This window comes from Rhinoraja longicauda, chromosome 37 (genome assembly GCF_053455715.1).
Source record: "Rhinoraja longicauda isolate Sanriku21f chromosome 37, sRhiLon1.1, whole genome shotgun sequence".
Lineage (NCBI taxonomy): Eukaryota > Metazoa > Chordata > Chondrichthyes > Rajiformes > Arhynchobatidae > Rhinoraja > Rhinoraja longicauda.
Genome location: NC_135989.1, coordinates 6081909 through 6105973, shown reverse-complemented (window position 1 = coordinate 6105973; position 24065 = coordinate 6081909). Strand labels below are relative to the sequence as shown.

The following is a 24065-nucleotide window of genomic DNA, read 5'->3' as shown; positions in this document are numbered from 1 at the left end:
CGGGTCACGTGGGCGGGATGCCGGTTGCTGTGCAGCGTCACCGCGGCGGGCCTGCTGCTCCGAGTCCGGCCATGAAGGCGGTGCAGGAGGACACGGAGCCGCCGCTGCTGCCGGCCCAGAGCCCGAGGGGTGCGGCGGGCGGCCTCCACGAGGAGCTGGTGGAGAGCGTGTCGCTGTACCGCCGCCGGCCCCTGCCGCTGTACGGCACGCTGGGGCCCTTCGCTGCTCTCTACGCCGTCTGGCTCTACCTGTGGGTCGGCCACTACGGGGTCAGCCAGTACCCGGAGGCGGGCCTCATCGCCCTGGCCGCGCTCGCCATCCTGCACATCCTCACCGTGCTGTCGGGGCACTGGTCTGTGCACGCACACTGCCTGCTCACTTGCACCGCGGTAAGAACACGCACCGGCCCAAAATCAAAACATATGAACATATGAAATTATATGTCTGGAGTAGCTCAACAGCATCTCTGGAGGAAAGGAGACCCGAAGTGTCACCCATTCCTTCTCTCCAGGCTGAGATGCTGTCTGTCCCACTGATCTACTCCAGCTTTTTGTGTTTATCTTTGGTTAATCCCCGGAATGGCGGGACTGTCGTATGTTGAAGGAACGGTATTTCACTGTCAGACACAGAGAGAGGCACAGAGAGATACAGAGACAGGGAGAGAGAGAGTGAGAGAGACAGAGAGAGAGACAGAGAGAGAGACAGACAGAGAGACAGACAGAGAGAGACAGAGAGAGAGACAGAGAGAGAGACAGAGAGAGAGACAGAGAGAGAGACAGACAGAGACAGACAGAGAGCGGGAGAGAGCGGGAGAGAAGAGACAGACACAGAGAGAGAGAGAGGCTAGGCTTGTATACACTGGAATTTAGAAGGATGAGAGGAGATCTTATCGAAACGTATAAGATTATTAAAGGGTTGGACACGTTAGAGGCAGGAAACATGTTCCCAATGTTGGGGGAGTCCAGAACAAGGGGCCACAATTTAAGGATAAGGGGGAAGTCTTTTAGGACCGAGATGAGAAAGTTTTTTTTCACACAGGGAGTGGTGAATCTGTGGAATTCTCTGCCACAGAATGTAGTTGAGGCCAGTTCATTGGCTATATTTAAGAGGGAGTTAGATGTGGCCCTTGTGGCTAAAGGGATCAGGGGGTATGGAGAGAAGGCAGGTACGGGATACTGAGTTGGATGATCAGCCATGATCATATTGAATGGTGGTGCAGGCTCAAAGGGCCGAATGGCCTACTCCTGCACCTATTTTCTATGTTTCTATGTAAAACATATGAACATATGAAATTATATAGTATAAGAAAATAACTGCAGATACTGGTACAAATCGAAGGTATTTATTCACAAAATGCTGGAATAACTCAGCAGGTCAGGCAACATCTCAGGAGAGAAGGAATGGGTGATGTTTCGGGTCGAGACCCTTCAGACTGAAATTATATGAACACAAAACAGCTGGAGTAGCTCAACAGCGGGTCAGACAGCACCTCTGGAGAAAAGGAGACCAGAAATGTCACCCATTCCTTCTCTCCAGGCTGAGATGCTGTCTGTCCCGCTAAGTTACTCCAGCTTTTACAATACAATACAATACAATATATCTTTATTGTCATTGTACTGGGGTACAACGAGATTGGGAATGCACCTCCCATACGATGCAATAAATGAATTAGCTAGTCAGTATTAATTTAAACGACCCAATGAAACAAATTGGAACAGTTTTAAAACAGAATAAAGTGCAAGTAGATCTGTGCCGGTTCACTGTGCGATGTGACCATCAGCAGGACCGGTTCATAGCAGCTATGGCCCTGGGGATGAAGCTGTTCCTGAGTCTGGAGGTGCGGGCGTAGAAGGCCTTGTATCGTCTGCCCGATGGTAGAAGTTCGAACAGACTGTTGCAGAGGTGTGAAGAGTCTTTGTGGATGCTGGTGGCTTTTCTGAGGCATCGTGTGTTGCAGATGCCCTCCAAGGCTGGTAGCTGTGTTCCGATGGTCCTCTGAGCTCTATGGACTACCCGCTGTTTTTGTGTTTATCTTTGGTTTAAACAAGCATCTGCCGTTTCTTCCCACACAAATGTATTATTATAGACAGACTGCTAGACTGTCAGAAGAAGGGTCTCAACCCAAAGGGATGCTGCCTGTCATGCTGAGTTACTCCAGCATTTTGTGATTATCTTCGGTTTAAAGAAGCATCTGCCGTTTCTTCCTACACAAAGTAGTGTAAGAAAATAACTGCAGATGCTGGTACAAATCGAAGGTATTTATTTCACAAAATGCTGGAATAACTCAGCAGGTCAGGCAGCATCTCAGGAGAGAAGGAATGGGTGACGTTTCGGGTCGAGACCCTTCTTCCTACACAAATGTATTATTATAGACAGACTGCTAGACTGTCAGAAGAAGGGTCTCAACCCGAAGGGATGCTGCCTGTCATGCTGAGTTACTCCAGCATTTTGTGTCTATCTTCGGTGTAAACCAGCATCTGTAGTTCCTCCCTACACAAATGTATTATTGCTATCCACTGAAGGTAAACCCAGCTGGCTGTTGAGGGTAACGTTCAGTGATTGACATGTCCAGTACAGAAGATAGACACAAAATACTGGAGTAACCCAGCATGACAGGCAGCATCTCTGGAGAGAAGGAATGGGTGACATTTTGGGTTTGAAGAAGGGTCTCGACCCGAAAAGTCACCCATTCCTTCTCTCCAGAGATGCTACCTGTTCTGCTGAGTTACTCCAGCATTTTGTGTCTATCTTCAGCCAAACACAAATGTATTGCTCAAGGAAGGGGAATGTCCACTGTAGGAAAACCCAGCTACTGGCATGGGTGGTGTACAGTGATGGACATGTCCAGTACAGACATGGTTCCAAGCGAATATTCCAGGGAATTAAGACCACATACTACTCGATGCAGGTTTACGGTGAGGATGTGTATCCATGTCCTCGAGAGATGTTGCCTGACACACTGAGTTACTGCAACACTTTGGGTTCTACATCTGTACCCTAGCATATCCACACTGCTCACTCCCCTGACCCTCTACCCTGATACACCCACACTGCACAGCCCCAGTTTCTGAACCGTTACACACACACATTGCACACCTCTTCTCTGTACCCAAGCAAAAAATAACTGCCGATGCTGGTACAAATCGAAGGTATCACGAAATGCTGGAGTAACTCAGCAGGTCAGGCAGCATCTAGGAGAGAGGGAATGGGTGACGTTTCGGGTCGAGACCTTTCAGTTTGAAGAAGGGTCTCGACCTGAAACGTCACCCGTTCCCTCTCTCCTAGATACTGCCTGACCTGCTGAGTTACTCCAACATTTTGTGATACCTACGGTGAGGATGTTGTAACTGTGTGGAACGGAACTGCAGATGCTGGTTTACACAGATGAAAGACACAAAATGCTGGAGTAACTCGGCGGGTCAGACAGCATCTCTGGAGAGAAGGAATGGGTGACATTTTGGGTAGAGACCCTTCAGTCTGGCGTTGTAACTATACCGAGCTACCCCCAGCTGGATAGGCATGGAGGCATGTTGGAGTATTGAGATAGGATTATACTCTGGGAGGGATGTGTGCGTTGCAAGTTTGCTTGGGTACAGAGAAGAGGTGTACAATGTGTGTGTGTAACGGTTCAGGAACTGGGGCTGTGCAGTGTGGGTGTATCAGGGTAGAGAGACTGGGGAGTGAGCAGTGTGGATATGCTAAAGTACAGATGTAGAACCCAAAGTGCTGCAGTAACTCAGTGTGTCAGGCAACATCTCTCAAGGACATGGATAAGTTGGGGAGTCTGGTGTCCGAATAAGGGTCCCAACATGAAATGTCCTCGATATAATGCCTGACACGCTGAGTTACTCTAGTTTGTTCTATGCAAGATTCCACCATCTGCAGTTCTTTGTGTACAGTGACTGGTTGAGTCTGGTGTGGCAATCCCACGGCACAGGGATTGTGGGTGCCCAGTGTGTGCACCAGGGTACAGGGATTGGGGCTGGTCAGTTGGCTATGCCAGGCTGTAGAGACTTGGACTCTAGAGTGTGTGCCAGGCTATGGGGACTGGTGCTGTACAGTGTGTGTGCAGGATACTGGGGCTGTTCTGTGTGTTTTACATGATATCGGGACTGATGCTGTACAGTGTGTGTCTGCAGGATACAGGGACTGAGGCTGTATAGTGTGTTTGTGTTCCAGGGTACAGGGACTAGGTGTGTAGGAAAGAACTGCAGATGCTGGTTTAAATCAAAGATAGACACAAAATGCTGGAGTAACTCAGCGGGTCAGGCAACATCTCTGGAGAGAAGGAACGGGTGACGTTCCGGGTCGAGACCCTTCAGACACAGGGACTCTGGTTGTACTGTTATGTGTGTGCACACCAGGGACTGGAGGAGTTCCGCAGGTGTAAAATCGAAAGATACTGCAGATACTCAAGGTCTAGTGGAATCTGTGGAGAGGAGTGAAATTAAGGTTTCAGGTTGCCCTTAATGAGAATTGGGAACATTTATATGTTTTAAGTTACAAAGAAGGAATGGGTGTAGGAAGGGAAAGTGCAGGTATATCTGGATTCAGGGCAAGAAGCCTTCTGCTGGTGTACCTGGGTACAAGGATTAGGAATATAAACTATAAATAGTGCGAAGTGCAGGGTTAAGGCGGTACTTTGTGGGTGTAGGCAGGAAGTGTAGATGCTGCTTTAAACTGAAGATACACAAAAAGCTGGAGTAATTCAGTGGGTTTGTCAGTATCTCTGGAGAAAAGGAATTGGTGACGTTTCGGGTCGAGACCCTTCAGACCCGAGTCTGAAGGGTCTCGACCCGAAACGTCATTGATTCCTTTTCTCCAGCGATGCTATCTGACCTGCTGAGTCACTCCAGCTTTCTGGGTGTGCCTGGTACAAAGATAGGAAAAGTGTGGTGCAGGTGCACTTAGTTTCCTGTGCCTGGTATAATCTTCATTTACAGTCCCTGGAGTTGTTAACTCCCATTGCAGCTCTGAGTTTTGAGATGGATGAGATCTGCAGACTCTACCACAGCTGGCATTTCAGGAGGGAGGAGGTGGCATGTTTGGAATGCTGGGCTGTTCTTTTGTTTGCTTGTGTACCCTTCTTGCTCCCAACATAGTGTTTTCCTGGGTAGATGCTTCACTATTTTTAGCCATCACAGGTTTGGGGTTGAAGAGGTTATTGCATTCTTTCTTAAAGACATTTTGACAATGCCCTTGAAGTGTTTATTTAAACTGGAAATCCCTTGCCCTTCAATTTGGCCCAATTTGTCCACCTGCCAGCATTTGGCCCATGTCCCTCAACCTGTCCTATCCATATACCTGTCTAACTGATTCTTAAACGTTAGTATGGTCCCTGCCTCAACTACCACCTCTGGTAGCTTGTTCCATACACTCACCACCCTTTGTGTGGAAAAAGTCACCCCTCAGATTCCCTTTTCCCTTCACCGTAAACCTATGTCCTCTGTTCACTTACTCTGGGCAAGAGACTTCATTTAGTTCAGGGTTCATCTTTTTGCTCGGCAGCACTTTCCAGTACTAACTTTACATCTGTTGATTCCTTTGATATCTTTAAAAAAACTATTACCCTCTATCATGAGTTTGGAGAGCTTGCGATTCCCTACCCTGGGTAAAGAGACATCCATAAACCTCCAGATTCAATCTTCCTCCATATTGACACCTCCAATGTGATGTCACCACCACAATACCCATGTCCCCAACTTTGTTTTTAATACTCCCAAGGGGGCAGTACTTCCTTATCTGCTTTTCCTACCTCCTGTCCCCCCAAGTCCCCTTTCAGTCTGAAGAAAGGATCGGACCCGAAACTTTGCCCACCCTTTTTCTCCAGAGATGCTGCCTGACCTGCTGAGTTACTACAGCGCTTTGTGTTGACCCTTTTCCTATCTCCATTCCCCCAGAAGAAGGGTTTCGACCTGCTGAATTACCCCAGCATTTTATGTCTGTGGACTTCCTGCTTGTTGTGATTCATAATTCCAGCTATAACCACCCTTACTTTGTACATTATGACGCAACAATAGAAGATGCTACACCTGTTTTCACTTTCATCCTGATCTGGGCCCAAACTATTCTCCAAGTGAAGCAGTGATCTGCTTCCATTGTACATTTGGTGCCCACAATGTGCTCAAAATAGTCAATACTTTGGTTCTCATCTTCAAAATTATTTTACATTCTGGAATATTTTGTGGCTTGGTAGAAATGTTTAACTATTTTAAGGGGATGAGAGAAAAGGGGAAGTGTTGACCAAGTAGCCCAACCTCAATAGTAGGGAAAAATGTAGTAGTATGTATGAATCAAGAAGTATGTAGTATCAGAAGGTTTTGAAAGGAATTGTAAGATTGAGAAAAATCAGCATGAATTTATGGAAAGAAAGTCACGTTTGCCTAATCAACTGGAGTTCTTCCGATGTGGTTATAGAATAGATAAGGAAAATCCAGCTGATGTGCTGTACTTGGATTTTTACAGATTTTTTTTAGATATAGAGCGCGGAAACAGGCCCTTCGGCCCACCGAGTCCGCGCCGCCCAGCGATCCCCGCATATTAACACTATCCTACACACACTAGGGACAATTTTTACATTTACCCAGTTAATTAACCTACATACCTGCACGTCTTTGGAGTGTGGGAGGAAACCGAAGATCTCGGAGAAAACCCAATCAGGTCATGGGGAGAACATACAAACTCCGTAAAGACGGCGCCCGTAGTCAGGATCGAACCTGAGTCTCCGGCGCTGCATTCGCTGTAAGGCAGCAACTCTACCGCTGCGCCACCGTGCCTTTTGATAAGGTCTTAAAAAGGGGATTGGTCAAGGTTACAGTGCACAAATTTGGGGATACCATGTCGGTATAGATGGAGAATTAGTTACTATTCAGAAGGCAGAGTTGAAATAAGCTGAGAAGGGTCAATTTTGCAGGCTTTGTTCATTGGAACATGATTGGTGTTTGCGACACCACATGTTTGACGTCTTCTCAGCTTATTCCAAATATGATTTCTGAATAATAAGGTTGAAGGGACAAAATGTAAAATGTCCAACTTCTTTGTTACTGAACAATATGGGATTGTAAGCAGAGAGGAGGATGTAAAGTGGATTCAAAAGGATGTAAACAAGCTGAGTGAATGAATGAAAGCATGGTGGATGGAGTATAATGTGCAAAAACAAGAGATCATCCACTTTGGACATTACAGTAGTACAAACTATTTGTAAATATATTGAGCGATTGTACGATATTGATATTGAAAGGGGTGTTCCAGCATCGGCGGTTCCTGTGGCTTCAAAGGGATCTAGATGTTCAAATGTTCTCGGAGCAAAATTGGCCCATCAAATCTACTCTGCCATTCAACCTATCTTTCCCTCTCAACCCCATTCTCCTGCCTTCTCCCCATAACCGCTGACACCCATACTTAATCAAGAATCTGTCAATTTCCGCCTTAAAAAATATCCATAGGTCTCCACAGCCTTCTGTGGCAATGAAATAGACTATTTCATATTAACCCCCCTCGCCTTACATAATGTACATGGTCTTGCTTTTTTAGATACCTCAGTACAATACAATACAATACAATACAATATATCTTTATTGTCATTGTACCCAGGGTTACAACGAGATTGGGAATGCGCCTCCCATACGATGCACTAATTTAGGTAATTTAGACAGCAGCAACCCAACGAAACGAACAGTTGTAACAGTTTTGGACAGGGAGTACCACTAGCCTGCAAAAATCAACAGGCACTGAAAGTGAGCCAACATCCTGGCCAATATTCCTAGCATTGAGTAGTAACAAGGAACGCTCAATGTTGGTTTACAAAAAAACACCATGCTGAAGTAACTCAGCAGGTCAGGCAACATCCCTGAAGTACATAGTGTAAGAAAATAACTGCAGATGCTGGTACAAATCGAAGGTATTTATTCACAAAATGCTGGAGTAACTCAGCAGGTCAGGCAGCATCTCGGGAGAGAAGGAATGGGTGACGTTTCGGGTTGAGACCCTTCTTCACCCTGAAGTACATGGATCGGTGACGGTTTGGGTGGGACCTTCAGACTGATTGTAAGGGGGGGGGGGGGGGGAAGAAAGAAAACTGGAAGAGAGGAGGGGCAGGTAATAGGTGAATACAGGTGAGGTGGGGTTTTTTTATAGGCTGATGGCCAAATGCCAGAGATATAATTAAATGGTAGGAGTAAGACAAAAGGATGGAGGAGTTACAACTGTGGGTTCACATGGTTTGTTTGCTTCAGACTCCTGAAACAGGCCCACTGTTTCAACCTTTAAGTGATAATTGGAGAGAAATATTCAAGGATACTCTCAAAGCATATTCTTTTAAAATATAAATATTTCAACTGACTTGAGGAAATCCTGGTTCTTGACTGTTCAATGGCAAAAGAACATGGGTACGAATGCTTCGATACCAGATGCAGAAGTGATGGATCATTTTGTTTCCTGATGTGGTTTTGTCAATGCCTTTTGGATATTGAAGCATAACCGCCCTTTGTATTCAATTCCTTTAAATAAACAACATAATTGCTGATTATGACCTGCACGTTTGCCTTCTGTGAATCGAGCTATAGACCAACAGATCCCTCTGCATGAAGAACATGTGTGCAGAGGAGGTATACCTGGGAAAGGGAAATAGCTTTCAACCCAGCGGTGTGAATGTTGAGCTTGCAATCCAGCGGTATGAATGTTTATTTCTCCAATTTCAAGTAATGCCTGCATTCCCTCTCTATCCGCCCCTTCCCCACCCTAGTCGTACTGCCATATTCACTATTTGCACATCCAACAATGGGCCATTGTGGGCTCCACCTTTCCTTGTTCATCGGTGCAGGCTCTGAATCGTTCTGAACTTTATCATACCTCTAGTTTGCCCTGCCCTGACTCTCGGTCTGACGAAGGGACCGAAACACCATCTATTCATTTTCTCTAGAGTTGCTGCCTGACCTGCTGAGTTGCTCCAGCATTTTGTGTTTATCTTCTATGTAAACCAGCATCTGCAGTTCCTTCAGACACTTAGGGAATGTGCAGTGCAGCTATAATACTTTTAACACTATGGTACACTGAGGTACAGGAATAAGGAGGAGATGCAACACCTGTCCCATTACCTCCCCCCTCAACTCCATCCAAGGACCCAAACAGTCTTTCCAGGTGAGACAGAGGTTCACCTGCACCTCCTCCAACCTCATCTATTGTATTCCGCTGTTCTAGATGTCAACTTCTTTACATCGGCGAAACCAAACGCAGGCTCGGCGATCATTTCGCTCAACACCTTCGCTCAGTCCGCCTTAACCAACCTGATCTCCCTGTGGCTGAGCACTTCAACTCCCCCTCCCATTCCCAGTCTGACCTTTCTGTCATGGGCCTCCTCCAGTGCCATAGTGAGGCCCACCGGAAATTGGAGGAACAGCACCTCATATTTCGCTTGGGCAGCTTGCAGCCCAGTGGTATGAACATTGACTTCTCCAACTTTAGATAGTTCCTTTGTCCCTCTCTTCCCCTTCCCAGTTCTTCCTCTATCTTCCTGTCTCCACCTATATCCTTCCTTTGTCCCGCCCCCCTGACATCAGTCTGAAGAAGGGTCTCGACCCGAAACGTCACCCATTCCTTCTCTCCTGAGATGCTGCCTGACCTGCTGAGTTACTCCAGCATTTTGTGAAATAAATACCTTTGATTTGTACCAGCATCTGCAGTTATTTTCTTACACTACAGGAAAATGAACATTAGGTGCATGGAAGTACAGATGAGGAAATATGTAGTGCTGTTATACATAGAATAAAAACTTTAACGATATCATCCTTGCTGCTAATTTAGAGCAGACTATATTAATAGTCGCACTGCTTTAGGTGAGGGTTTAGATAATACATAATAAACATAGCACAAAAAGTAAGGAAATTTGTGTTTGGTAGATTATTTCTTTGTTGTAACAATGCTTCTTGGCAATAAATCTTATACCGTTGGAAAGCCTGTTTATTTCCCTTTTAAATGGTGCCACATTTGTAAGGAACATGCATTTGTGGGATGAGCAGCAGAGCTGAGTATATGGGTTGCGCCCATGAAAAATTTGCCAAATCTTCTCTGCCAATGCCAACAGCTTATTCTGCTGTTCACTCTTGTTCGGTGTTGTTTGGTGGATTGGATGATTGGTCTGAAGAAACAAGACATATTGGCAATTTAACAATTTATTCATTTAATAAACAGGAGCCACAGTAGCGTGTGGAAGAACCATACACAGCCACAACAGCCTGGCACCTCCTCCTCATGCTGGTCACCAGCCTGGTCACACACTGTTGTGGGATGGCATCCCATTCTTGTCAGCAGCTGGGGGTACCAGAAGCTCAAAACAAGAGTCAATAGCAACAGCAGAATAAGCTGTTTGGCATTGGCAGAGAAGATTTGGCAAAAATTTTCATGGGCGCATCCCATATACTCAGCTCTGCTGCTCATCCCACAAATGCATGTTCCTTACAAATGTGGCACCATTTAAAAGGGAAATAAACAGGCTTTCCAACGGTATAAGATTTATTGCCAAGAAGCATTGTTACAACAAAGAAATAATCTACCAAACACAAATTTCCTTACTTTTTGTGCTATGTTTATATGCTGTTTTTTTCCCCATTATTTAATCTTCCAAATATATTCCAATTTCCGAAAAAAATAACTCACTATTTCACAATTGAGAGTTTCTATGAGACCATGTAAAAGCTTGCTTTCAAGATGTGCAGTGAACAAAGTACCCTCTATTCTAGTACCTGTGTAGGGCTGTTTGGACCTAGTTGATACATCATCTTTGTTTCAGTAATATTTGCATTGGGAAAGATGTTTGGGATGGTTTGCCTGTGTTACTGTGACCCAGATATTGGTGTACTCAGTTTAAATGTTGGATATCCTCAAGTTTGAGTATCACACCGGATGGCAAGATTGAAAAGTTTCCCATCACTTTGCTATGCCGTGGGTATCACTGGCAGGAATCAATGAAGATAGACACAAGATGCTGGAACAGGCAGCATCTCTGGAGAGAGTGAATGGGCGACGTTTCGCATCGTGACCCTTCTTCGGACAATAAAGAGCAGGTTTCCAAGAAGATATGCGGATCGGGTTTGCAAGTTCTAGCTGTGGGAAGTTAAATCGCCATGCTTTCAATAGTTGTGATTTCTGGACTTCAATCAAACTCTGTGTACAATGCCGTGGTCACACAATCTTTATGGCTGGAAAACTGCCATTTGTATCAAATATATCGAAAAACATGGAAACAGCTGAGAGCTGGACACAGTCATACTACCTACTGAAAGTGCTTTAACTGCATATATTCATTCAGCATGTGTTCCTAAACACCTGTCCTTAAACACCTCTAAGACCAAGGAGCTGATCATCAACTTCAGGAGGTCACATAATGGGGAACACGCTCCGATCTTTATCAACGGGGACAGTGTGGAGAGAGTGTCCAGCTTCAGGTTTCTGGGCACACACATTTCGGAGGACCTCACATGGTCCACTAACACTGCTGCGCTGGTCAAGAAGGCACAGCAACGACTGTTTTTCCTAAGAACACTGATAAAGACTGGTCTGCCCCAACAGCTGCTGACGACCTTCTACCGCTGCACCATAGAGAGCATCCTAACGCATGGCATCTCTGTGTGGTATCTCAGCTGCACGGAGGCAGAGAGGAGAGCTCTTCAGCGGGTAGTCTGCAGAGCTCAAGATTATCGGGGCGCAGCTTCCAGCCTTGGAGGGCATCTACAATACACAATGCCTCAGGAAAGCCACCAGCATTCATAAAGACTCCTCTCACCCTTGCAATAGTCTGTTCGAACTTCTACCATCCAGAAGACGTTACAAGGCCTTCTACGCCAGCACCTCCAGACTTAGGACCAGCTTCATCCCCAGGGCTATAGCTTCGTTGAACCTGTCCGGCTGAGTGCCCCCCCACCCCATGAACTCTCCTTCGAATGGTCACGTCGCACAGTGACAATTGCACTTTATATTGTTTTAACTGTTTCTAATTTTGTTTCTCTGGACTGTCTAAAGATTAGCTAATTAATTGCATCGTATGGGAGGCGCATTCCCAATCTCGTTGTACCCCTGTACAATGACAATAAAGATATATTGTATTGTACTGTTGTATCGTTTGTTCATATTGTCTTGGTTAAACTCATGGATAATGTGGATGCTATCTTCCAGAATCAGAATAGTTAGTAGCCCCTACGGTGGTACGATTCCCGTCTTTGAGCCACAAATCTATAGGCGTTGTCCTGCTGAGTTCCTTCATCTGTGTTTTGCTCAAAACGTAGGAACGCTGCTTTCAAATTCTCAGAAACAAGAGGGACAATCACCACACACAAATGTCAGTGTTTTGTCCAATGTTAATGTGCCACCAGCAGGATGTGGTTGTTAAGCCCAATTCTGCTGCTCTGCTCATTGTGCGTGTGTGTCTGACACGTGCCACCTCGTAGAGGGAGTACAGAGAAGGTTCACCAGATTGATTCCTGGGATGGCAGGACTTTCATATGAAGAAAGACTGGATAGACTCGGCTTGTACTCGCTGAAATTTAGAAGATTGAGGGGGGATCTTATAGAAACTTACAAAATTCTTAGGGGGTTGGACAGGCTAGATGCAGGAAGATTGTTCCCGATGTTGGGGAAGTCCAGAACAAGGGGTCACAGTTTAAGGATAAGGGGGAAGTCGTTTAGGACCGAGATGAGAACGTTTTTTTTCACACAGTGGTAAATCTGTGGAATTCTCTGCCACAGAAGGTAGTTGAGGCCAGTTCATTGGCTATATTTAATAGGGAGTTAGATGTGGCCTTTGTGGCTAACGGGATCAGGGGGTATGGAGAGAAGGCAGGTACAGGATACTGAGTTGGATGATCAGCCATGATCATATTGAATGTCGGTGCAGGCTCGAAGGGCCGAATGGCCTACTCCTGCACCTATTTTCTATGTTTCTATAAGTTCTCCATTCCCAACTCGATTAATGCCAAATGGACCACTATGGATTCCACTCTTTATGAGGTAATCTGTTGCTGGCCCTGATTTGTACTGGCCTTTTCTTGCCTCCAGCCACCCCACCCCCTCCTCTATCTTTCAGTCTGAAGGAGGGTTCCGACCTGTTACGTCACCTATTCCTTTTCTCAATGGAGCTCATTGAAAAGCTTAGATTGATAGACTTCTGAATATTAAGGGAATCAAGGAATGTGATATAATGTAAATTTCCCCGGTGTGGGACGGATAAAGGAATATATTATTTAAAATGTCTGCGGATGCACGTTTATACCGGAAAAGGGCCGCCGAGACTGGCCCCTGCTTGTCTTCGAAGACCGGTAATCAGAGAGGAGATAGTTGGCAATGATGCCGGACACTGAACCAGGTCCAGTAAGAAGGAACCTGGGATCTTACCTTTGAAGACAGCCGTAATCACCGGAGTTCCTGCCAATATTTGTATCTACACTTGTTTTATCACTGCTGCTTTTTAATCCTCCCCCTGTATACATTGGCCTCCAAAGCAAAGGTACTTATTGACTGTAAAATACTTCCGGTTGTCCCAAGGTGGTGAAAGGCACCATGTAAAAGGTCAGCTGCGGGAGTCTCCCTGGGGCACGATGGTTGAAGATGGCTGGGCAAGGAGAGGCGTGATGGTTCTCGGGATGACTGGCTGGAGACGACACCTGCAGCGGCCTTTAATGCCAGCTGCAGTTGAGACTGTGAAATGGTGCCAAAACCTGGCGACTCTTGCATTAGGACTCGGTGGGCTGTTTCTATGTATTATGTACTTACTGTACTCATGGCAATAATTTCTACTGGCCTGTATGCAAAAAAAAGTATTACACTGAACCTTGGTGCACGTGATAATAAAGGAACCATTGAGCCATTATACCAATGATAGACACAGAAGAAGGGCCCTGACCCGAAACGTCATCTATCCATTTTCTCCAGAGATGCTGAGTTACTGCAGCATTTTGTGTCTATCTTTGGTCAATGCTAAAGCTGTCAAAAGAAATGTTACAAGGACGCCCTCAAAGCATCTGTGGAGGAATTTTGAGAATGGCATTGAAAGTCGGGAAGTTAGGTGAGATGCATGGGACGGATTTAGCAATGGCCTTCCATGACATTTATGTGGGCTGATAGAATAGTGTAAGAAAATAACTGCAGATGCTGGTACAAATCGAAGGTATTTACTTCACAAAATGCTGGAGTAACTCAGCGGGTCAGGCAGCATCTCAGGAGATAAGGAATGGGTGACATTTCGGGTCGAGACCCTTCTTCAGACTGAACTTCTTCAGGCTGATAGAATGATTGGATCATTGGCAGATGACATTTAATGCTGAGAAATGTGAAGTGTTACATTTTGGTAAGAGGAATGAGAAGGAGCAAAATAAGCAAGGGCACAAGAATGGAATTGTGGATGATCTGATGAAGCTGGCAGGGCAGGTGGTGAAAAGCATTTTGCCAGAAAATGAGTTTACTAAATCAAAGCTCCGATGCAATGTATTGTTTAAAACTGTTAAGTTATTCACTTTGGCACACAAAATAAGAGTATTTGTTAAAAGTTAAGAGATTGGCTATTGTTGATGTTCTTGTTGCAATTACACAGGGCCTTAAAACAGTACAGCACCGTAAGAAAGCACCTGAGTATTGTGTTCAGTGCCTGAGAAAGGACATCCTTGCAGGAGAGTGAGCGCATTATTGATTCACTACAATGATTCCCGAGTTGGCAGGTTTAACATGGAAGACCTGGGCTATTTAACGACTTCTCCAACTTTAGATAGTTCCTCTGTCCCTCTCTTCCCCTCCCTCTTCCCAGATCTCCCTCTATCTTCCTGTCTCCACCTATATCCTTCCTTTGTCCCGACCCCCTGACATCAGTCTGAAGAAGGGTCTCGATCCGAAACGTCACCCATTCCTTCTCTCCTGAGATGCTGCCTGACCTGCTGAGTTACTCCAGCATTTTGTGAATAAATACCATCGATTTGTACCAGCATCTGCAGTTATTTTCTTATAAATAGACCTGGGCTGTCTTCTGTTAAGTTTAGACGAATAAGAGATCTCATTGAACCTTAAACTCTTACACGACTCAACAGGCTGGATGCAGCTGGGGACATTTTCTTGGCTGAGAACCAGAAAAGAAAACCATATCAGAAAAGGGCACAAGGTGCTGGAGTAATAATTAGTATTCTGAAGGAACAGATAATTAAGGACATGACTAACAGTAGGTATCGTGTAATAAATAAGGAACTGCAGGTGCTGGTTTATACCAAAGATAAACACAAATTGCTGGAGTAACTCAGCACGTCGGAAAGAAGTCTGAAGAAGGAACCGCACGGTGGTGCAGTGTTAGAGTTGCTGCCTTACAGTGCTTGTAGCGCTGGAGACCCGGGTTCGATCCCGACTACGGGTGCTGTCTGTACGGAGATCTTCGGTTTCCTCCCACACTCAAGACGTACAGGTTTGTGGGTTAATTGGCTCCGTGTAAGTGTAAATTGTCCCTGGTGTGTATAGGATAGTGTCAATGTGTGGGGATCGCTGGCTTGTGTGGGGATCGCTGGCTGGTGTGGACTTGGTTGGCCAAAGGGCCTGTTTCCGCGCTGTATCTCTAAACTAAGGGCCCCGACGTGAAATGCTGCCAATCCAGTAAGTGTCTGTTTGCTAGAAACAGATCACATGTCAAGCAAAAAAAAACTCTGTTCAAGAACTCCATTAGCTGTTCTTTCATTTGCTACAGGAACCAAACCCTTTCAAGGCCACTTATGCGAAGGTTGTTCCTACCGCTAACAATGGGTCCCCTGAATTGGTGCTGCTTCTACATGACCAGGTAAGCAACTGATGGTGCATGTGGCTGAAAGGTTTTTTTAGTTTCTTGCAATTCTAATGGAAATTTCAATGGAAATTTGAAAGTGAGAGATCCTCAAATTCCCAGCTACTGTGAATCTATGTCAATAATTTAGCTGAGATCCAATTTCTTATTTCAGAGTTTGCTCAAAGTATTAAAATCAGATTGTGAGTTAGGGGGAGGGTATAAAGAAAATTCAGAGGTATTTAGACAATCTGAGTGAGGGGTGTATGCAATAGTTTGTGGGGAAAAATGAGAAGTTGATTGGATGCACAAAACAAAAGCAGAATATTTGTTGGAGAGGTTGGGGTAATGTTGATTTTCACAAGTTCACTTGTGGTCAGTGTGCAGACATGAGAAGTGGTTAGGAGGGTAAATGGTGTAAATGCCTTTTGTGGCAAGAGAGTTGATTACTGAACTTGGCAAATCTTGAGCAAAATAGTTTCTGAGGAACTCTGTGGTCAGGCAGCATCTGAGGAGGGAAACGGACCAACAGGTTGTGACTCAAAGGAAGAGTCCTGACCTGAATTGTTGCCTGTCCATTTCCTTCTGCAAATGCCGCCTGACCTGCCGAGTTCCTCCAGTGCACTTTTTCTGCTCAAGATTCAAGCATCTGCAGTCTCTTGTCTCCTCTGCAAACCTTATTGCATTTGGCCTTTAGGGACAATACCTCGAGTGTTATGTGCAGTTTTGGACTCCTTACACAAGAAATAATATGCTTGGCATAGAGGAAGTATAATGAAAATTTGGTAAATTGGGATTGTTCTCGAGACTGGAAAAATGAGGGGAGTTCTCATTTCAAATTGAAACCTTCTTCAACAACCCATTACCAGTTTGGTGCTGGAAAGAGATTTTCCCCAATTGAGGATTCTAGTGGACGAAGTTTGATGAAAGGCATGAGCCATCTAACAACTACATAAGAAATTACTTAACTCCGGTGAATCTTTGGAGCTGTCTACCTTACGGTTGGTGAGGCTTAATAGTTGATCTTTTCAAGACAGATATTCAGATATCTGAATTTAGGTGACCCTATTTAGGTGAATTGGGAGTAATGCGGGAAAATGGCACAGAGATAGATGCTCTGATCTCCCCCTTTCTGCATTCTTTCTGTAAATTACCAGAACAGGGGAGCATAAATCTACAGGTTACATAATTCTTTACAGTGCAATTTAATCTTAAGTGTATCTTAAATCTTAATGTTTGCAATTCAAAATGGTATCAATGGCGGAAAAACAAGTTCATAAGTCAGAAGAGCATAATTAGGCCATTCAGCCCATCAAATCTACCCCACCATTCAATCATGACTGATCTCTCTTTCCCTCTCAACCCCATTCTCCTGCCTCATCCCCATAATCTTTGACACCCTCGCTGATCAATAACCTGTTAATCTCTGCTTTAAAAATACACAAATACTTGTCCTCCACAACCATCTGTGGCAATGAACTCCACAGATTCACCACAGCAAGTACGGTTCAGTGAAAAGGTTTGGCAGAGGTTAGCAGTGGTTAATAGTATTGAAGTAGTAAATGGTAAGAGGAATTCAGTATTAAAAATAAGATAAGCTGGTGGAACAAAAATATGAAACAAGTTATTTTTAAATATAAATAGTCAGGTCTGAAATGCAGCAGCTCCATCAAACTAGATGAATTGAGAAAACATATTTTGGAAATCTGAAATTTAAATTTTTGTGTTAAGAGATTTCAAACACGCGTAAGATGACTATTTTGATGGGTGTCATGTAGGTGACTGGTTGGATGTTAGGTGGGTGTCTGTTGAATAGCATCAGGTTTTGGTGTGATGGTGGCCTCTTTATTTCTCTTTTCATATTTAAATATCAGTCTCATTGTTTTCACATTGTGGCTTAAACACTTTTCCCTCTCTGCAGGACAAGAATCAACAGAAAACCATCTCTTTTGAGTTTCAGAAGATTAAATACTGGTTTGATGAAGATGGCAATGAGTTCCTCCCAGTCGCTTTCCCAGTAGATTTTCAAATTCAATTTTACCAGACTGCCAAAGGATTCCAGGATGAAATAGAACTCAAAGCTGCTGAAAAGAAATATGGTATAAACAAGTATGTACTGAAACTTGGAACATTTGTGAAAATGAATGCAATGTTTATTTGTGCAATAGCCACTATTGGGGTATACTCAACCATTTGTAAGCGTAACTACATTTTTGGTGTAAGAAAATAACTGCAGATGCTGGTACAAATCGAAGGTATTTATTCACAAAATGCTGGAGTAACTCAGCAGGTCAGGCAGCATCTCAGGAGACGGAATGGGTGATGTTTCGGGTCGAGTCTGAAGAAGGGTCTCGACCCGAAACATCACCCATTCCTTCTCTCCTGAGATGCTGCCTGACCTGCTGAGTTTTCTCCAGCATTTTGTGAATAACTACATTTTTGGTGGTTTGTATGTCATTTTACTTATTGGCACAGGATTTGTTTTGTCATGGTGAATACTATTGAAGCTGAAAGATCTTGATCATAGAGTCAAACTTTCCTGAAACAGGCCCTTTAGCCCAACTTGTCCATGAAGCCGCATCTAATCTAGTCCCATTTGGCCCATATCCCTCTAAACCTACCCTATCTATGTACCTGTCCAGGTGACTTTAATGCTGATAAACTATCTACCTCAACTACCTCTACTGTCAGCTCGCTCCATGTACCCACCACCCTCTGAGTGAGATAGCTGCCCCTCAGCTTACTATTGCATGGTGGCGCAGCGGTAGAGTTGCTGCCTTACAGCGAATACGGCGCCGGAGACTCAGGTTCCATCCTGACTACGGGTGCTGTACTGTACGGAGTTTGTACGTTCACCCTGTGACCTGCGTGGGTTTTCTCCGAGATCTTCGGTTTCATCCCACACTCCAAAGACGTACAGGTTTGTAGTTAATTGGCTGGGAAAATGTAAAAATTGTTCCTAGTGGGTGTAGGATAGTGTTAGTGTGCGGGGATCGCTGGGCGGTGCGGACCCGGTGGGCCGAAGGGCCTGTTTCTGCACTGTATCTCTAAATAAATAAAAAATAAATTATTGGTCCTGGAAACTGATAGGTTCATAACTGAGTAGTTAGTCACTCAGACACAACATGCTGGAGTAACTCAGCGGGACAGGCAGCATCTCTGGTTAGGAATGGGTGATTTTAGATTTAGATTTTTTTTTAGATTTAGAGATACAGCGCAGAAACAGGCCTTTCGGCCCACCGGGACTGCGCTGCCCAGCGATCCCCGCACATTAACACTATCCTACACACACTAGAAACAATTTAAAAAAAAAAAAACATTTGCCCAACCAATTAACCTACATACATGGAGTGTGGAAGGAAACCGAAGATCTCGGCGAAAACCCACGCAGGTCACAGGGAGAACGTACAAACTCTGTGCAGATGGCGCCCGTAGTCAGGATCGAACCTGAGTCTCCGGCGCTGCATTCGCTGTAAGGCGGCAACTCTACCGCTGCGCCACCGTGATGTTTCGGGTCAAGAGTCTGAAGCAGGGTCTCGACCCAAAGCATCACCCATTCCTATCCAGAGATGTTGGACTAAAATTATCAATAGAAAACGAACTTGTGCCAATTGCCCAAAACGTATGAACCGTGCAGAGAGTTAGACCTGATGTGAAAACAGCACTAGCACGTGCAGTGAATAATTTAAGTGAACGGAGGGAAGTGGTTTCATGGTAGCAAGATAAATATTGGGTAAATTGAAGTTTAGATTAGTTTAATGTTATATTTTTTCTGATTTATTTTAAATTAAATACATTTTCAATGCCTTTGATTACATGTTTCACGATGTTTAACGGGATCGCTAGCTATGCTGTGGTGCGTTTTGGAGCATTCAACTAAATGACAAATGGTGGTACTGGAATAATCCCCCTTTAGTATTTCAAGATTACCCTTTGCCTCTGATCCAGGAGAGGCAGGGCAGCTTGGATTGCAGTTGAATGCCATTCAAAAAGCAATTTGTACCATTTTAGGTTTGATTGCCTTGTGAGCATCATCCAGGTGTTACAGATTTTCAAATAGGATTGAACAAACTTTGAAATACAGGATTATTTAAAACAAACCAGTGATTCCTGCTAAACTGATCATGGGTTGCTTGCACTTCCATGTATTTAAAATATCCAGCATATTGATTTTACAATACAGGTTCATAAGCAGAATTAGGCCATTCGGCCCATCAAGTCTCCATTCAATCATGACTGATCTATCTTTCCCTCTCAACCCCATTCTCCTACCTTCTCCCCATAACCCCTGACACCTGTGCTAATTAGGAATCTGTCATTCTGCTGATAATCATTCCCAATGATAACATTTCTACCACAAGCATCCATCTTACTGCTTTCTACTGAAAATAAGCATCCATTTTATATTAGCTAATAGCATAGATTCTCACTGCAGCTTAAAAAATACCCAATGACTTGGCCTCCACTGCCGTCTGTGGCAATGAATTCCACAGATTCACCGCAATCCGACTACAGAAATTCCTCCTCATATCCTTTCGAAAGACATATCCTTTTTATTCTGCTTCTCTGCCCTCTGGTCCTAGACTCTCTCACTAATAAAATCACCCCCTCCACATCCACTCTCTCCAGTCCTTTCACTATTCGGTAACTCACAATAATCAAAATATGATCCAGAATGTTATCAGAGCCTCAATTCTGATGTGTTTATTTTTCAGGGCTGAAATGGTAGTTCCTGAATTCATGCAACTCTTCAAAGAGAGGGCCATTGCTCCTTTCTTTGTTTTTCAGGTAGGTGTCTTCGATAACTAAAGCAATTTTAGTACTTTTTGCTTTGAACTTGGTAGATATGCAGTATGTTTTGAAGATAGCATGATCATATCTCTCCCTGATGTAGTCTTATAATCTTCCTCTGATCTGTCATAATCACCGTGGAGAGCAATGATTTGAATATTCCTTTATCTCCCTTTCAACCACTGAATTCTACATTATTATTACTTGCACCAAGAAAACAAATCCTCATTGTCTGACCATGCCTTATGAAGCCTCACCATTGCATCCTTGCCTTTATGTTCTAGTCCACTCACAATGAATGTTAACATTGCATTTGGCTTCCTTACTGCAGGATCAGCCGTAATATTGAATGGCTGAGCAGGCTAGAGAGGTTACACAGCCAGCCCCTGCCTCTTTCTCTTTATATTTAGAGATACAGCGCGGAGACAGGCCCTTCGGCCCACCGAGTCCGCGCCACCCAGCGATCCCCGCACATTAACACTAACTTACACACACTAGGAACAATTTTTACATTTACCCAGTCAATTAACCTACATACCTGTACGTCTTTGGAGTGTGGGAGGAAACCGAAGATCTCGGAGAAAACCTACGCAGGTCACGGGGAGAACGTACAAACTCCGTACAGATGGCGCCCGTGGTCGGGATTGAACCCGGGTCTCCGGCGCTGCATTTGCTGTAAGGCAGCAACTCTACCCCTGCGCCACTGTGACCGCCATAAAGAACCATTGAACCTAGACTGCTTTGTCTTTGATCGCTGCCATCTGAATAGTTATTTATTCTAGCCCTCTCGCTCTCTCCCAGTCCTACAATACTTAATTTGTCTCTAAATATTACATATACCTTGTCAGATTAACATTTGTTTTTTCCAAGTGAAAGTTATGGCTGCAAGGACATTGGCTCTAGATCAGATAGCATCTACTCGCCTTGCATGGTGCAAGAGGTATAACACGAGATGGACTAAAAGTTAGCAGTTTCTCATGTCACATTTACAGCAGCCATCACTATATTATCCAGTTATCGGTACTGTTTGAGTTTTAGTGTAAGTCAGTCAGATCAGGTTAGATTCTAATGTGTTATTTATAATGCAGGAGACTTGGTAATGGAGGTGCACAGATAGTTACTTGCTGACTGGGGTTATACATGAAAAAGAAATATTCTGGCTAAAGCCAGGCATAGAAGATATATACTCGGACCTGAGTGAAAGCTGGAAGCAGTTTAAACAGGTTTTTTAGCAGGAGGGATTCCAACCGGAGGAAAGGGTTGATTCCAAGTCTTGATGGTTCCTGCTTGTCTGCACCAAGGAGTTTATCACAATTAGCAGAAAGCATGAAAAGATGACCTGTCCAAGTTCTTGGGAGGAGTCCAGTGTTCCTCCCTCGAGCTGGCAGCAGTTTATCTCTTGTAGAAATAAACTGGAATTTTGTTTGTGAAGTAAATATATAAAAATAACTTCTGCCATAAAGGTTATTTAGAGCCTAACTGCTATTCAGCCATTACTCGAGGTAGTTCTGCTATAGTCCAGGGTTTATTGCAGTCCTGTGGTACCGAGCTGGGTTTGTTGCTGTGGCGGATCTGGTGATGTGTGTGGGCATGACACATTGCTGTGCCTAGTCTGGTGATGTCTGCAGACCATCCTGTGGTACCGTGCAAGGACTGGTGATGAGTTCAGACACTTCCCGTCTCACTTGGAGATTAGCATGCTTTCCACTCATTAAAATTAATCCTGGCAAAACTCAGCAATAGACTCGAGGGTTTGGGTAATTAAGTCTCCCTTAGCTACGGCCAAAAACCACACCATCGTTCCAACTTCCTCAGAAGACTTAAGGAACGAGTCGACTCCCAATGGCTCTTACCATCTTTTACTAATGCACTGTTGAAATCATACCACAGAATGCCTCGCAGCTTGGTTTGGCAACAACCCTGCCCAAGGCAGTTTCTTCCCCGCTGTTATCAGTGTATTGAACGATGCTCCTGTAAGCTGGGATGTAGTCCTGATCTCCCAACCAACCTCAATGCAGACCTTGCACTTTTTTATCTGCATTTCCTCTAACTGAGTCTGAAGAAGGGTCTCGACCTGAAACGTCACCCATTCCTTCTCTCCTGAGATGCTGCCTGACCCGCTGAGTTACTCCAGCTTTTTGTGATATCCTCTAACTATAATGCTGTAACAATATATTTTGCACTCTGCTAATTTTCTCTTTGTGCTACCTGTTGTGCTTGTGTTTGGCTAGACTGCCCTCGTGTAGAGTATGATTTAATTTGACTGGATAGCACTCAAAGTCTTGATACAGTGATGGGTGTATTCTAAGCCTGTGTTTTTTGCAGGTGTTCTGCGTGGGTCTGTGGTGCTTGGACGAATACTGGTATTACAGTGTCTTTACCCTGTTCATGCTGGTAGCCTTCGAAGCCTCCTTGGTGCAGCAACAAATGAGGAACATGTCGGAGATCCGGAAAATGGGAAACAAGCCTTACATGATCCAGGTAGGAGATTATATAAGCAAGGTGGTTCGACACTCAACCTGGAAAACGCCAGAGATGGTGCCACCTGTTCCTCTTTTTGTTATGGTTCTTGCAGAGGTCAGCTTATTTGTGAGAGTGGTCGTGTACTTCATTTTAGTTCAGGACCATCACTGATTTATATGGCAACTGGTGGTCCGGAAGTCCTCCTGAAAATGTGGCTTCTAGGCCGGGTGAGGCAACCAAGTCAAGTCAAGTTTATTGGTCACATACACATAAATGTGCAATGAAATGAAAGATTACCCACAGTCCAACAACAAGAGCAATAAAAATAAGCAATAACACACCCAATCAAACAAAAAGAAACATCCATCTCAGTGAGTCTCCTCCAGCCACCTCCTCACTGTGATGGAAGGCCAGAATGTCTTTTCTCTTCTCCTGCCGTCTTCTCCCGCGGTCAGGCTGTTGAAGTTGCCACATTCCAGGCCGCGCCGGACGGTGAAAGGTCTGCAGCGGGCCGACCCAAGCCCCGCGTTCCGGGGCGGGCGAACACGCCACCGCTACCGCTGCACGTCGGGGCTCCCGACATTGAAGCCCCCACCGGGCAGAGAAAATCCCGCGGCCTATTCCAGGCCACGCCGGACGGTGAAAAGTCCGCGGCGGGCCGACCCAAGCCCCGCAACTCGAGGCGAGTGAAGATGCTGCCGCTGCCGGAGCTCCCGATGTCGGGCCCCACCCAGGGCAGGGGCTGCGAGCTTCCGACGTCCACTCAGCCGGAGCCTCCACAGGCGAGTCCCAGGTGGAGGCCGCCAGCTCCAGGTGTTTGGCCGTTGGTAGGCCGCAGCGGGAACGGAGACACCACCCATTGACTGGGTAAATGTAAAAATTGTCCCTTGTGTGTGTAGGATAGTGTTAATGTGCTGGGATCGCTGGGCGGCCCGGACTCGATGGGCCAAAGGGCCTGTTTCCGCGCTGTAACTCTAAAAAAAAAGAAACAAAGGTCGCGTCTCCGTTCGGAAGAGACAACATTACATTTACA

At 44.9% G+C, this 24065-nt stretch overlaps 1 protein-coding gene across 1 annotated transcript in view; it reads left to right on the top strand.

Moving 5' to 3' along the window:
• Positions 1-24065, top strand: part of atp13a1 (ATPase 13A1) — an 82990-nt gene continuing 58925 nt past the window's right edge. The window contains exons 1-5 of the mRNA XM_078429527.1: positions 1-389; positions 15707-15796; positions 17700-17887; positions 20494-20566; positions 22895-23050. Coding sequence (XP_078285653.1) covers positions 18-389; positions 15707-15796; positions 17700-17887; positions 20494-20566; positions 22895-23050 — 879 coding nt within the window. The 5' untranslated portion in view covers positions 1-17. The remainder of the gene's footprint in view (positions 390-15706; positions 15797-17699; positions 17888-20493; positions 20567-22894; positions 23051-24065) is intronic.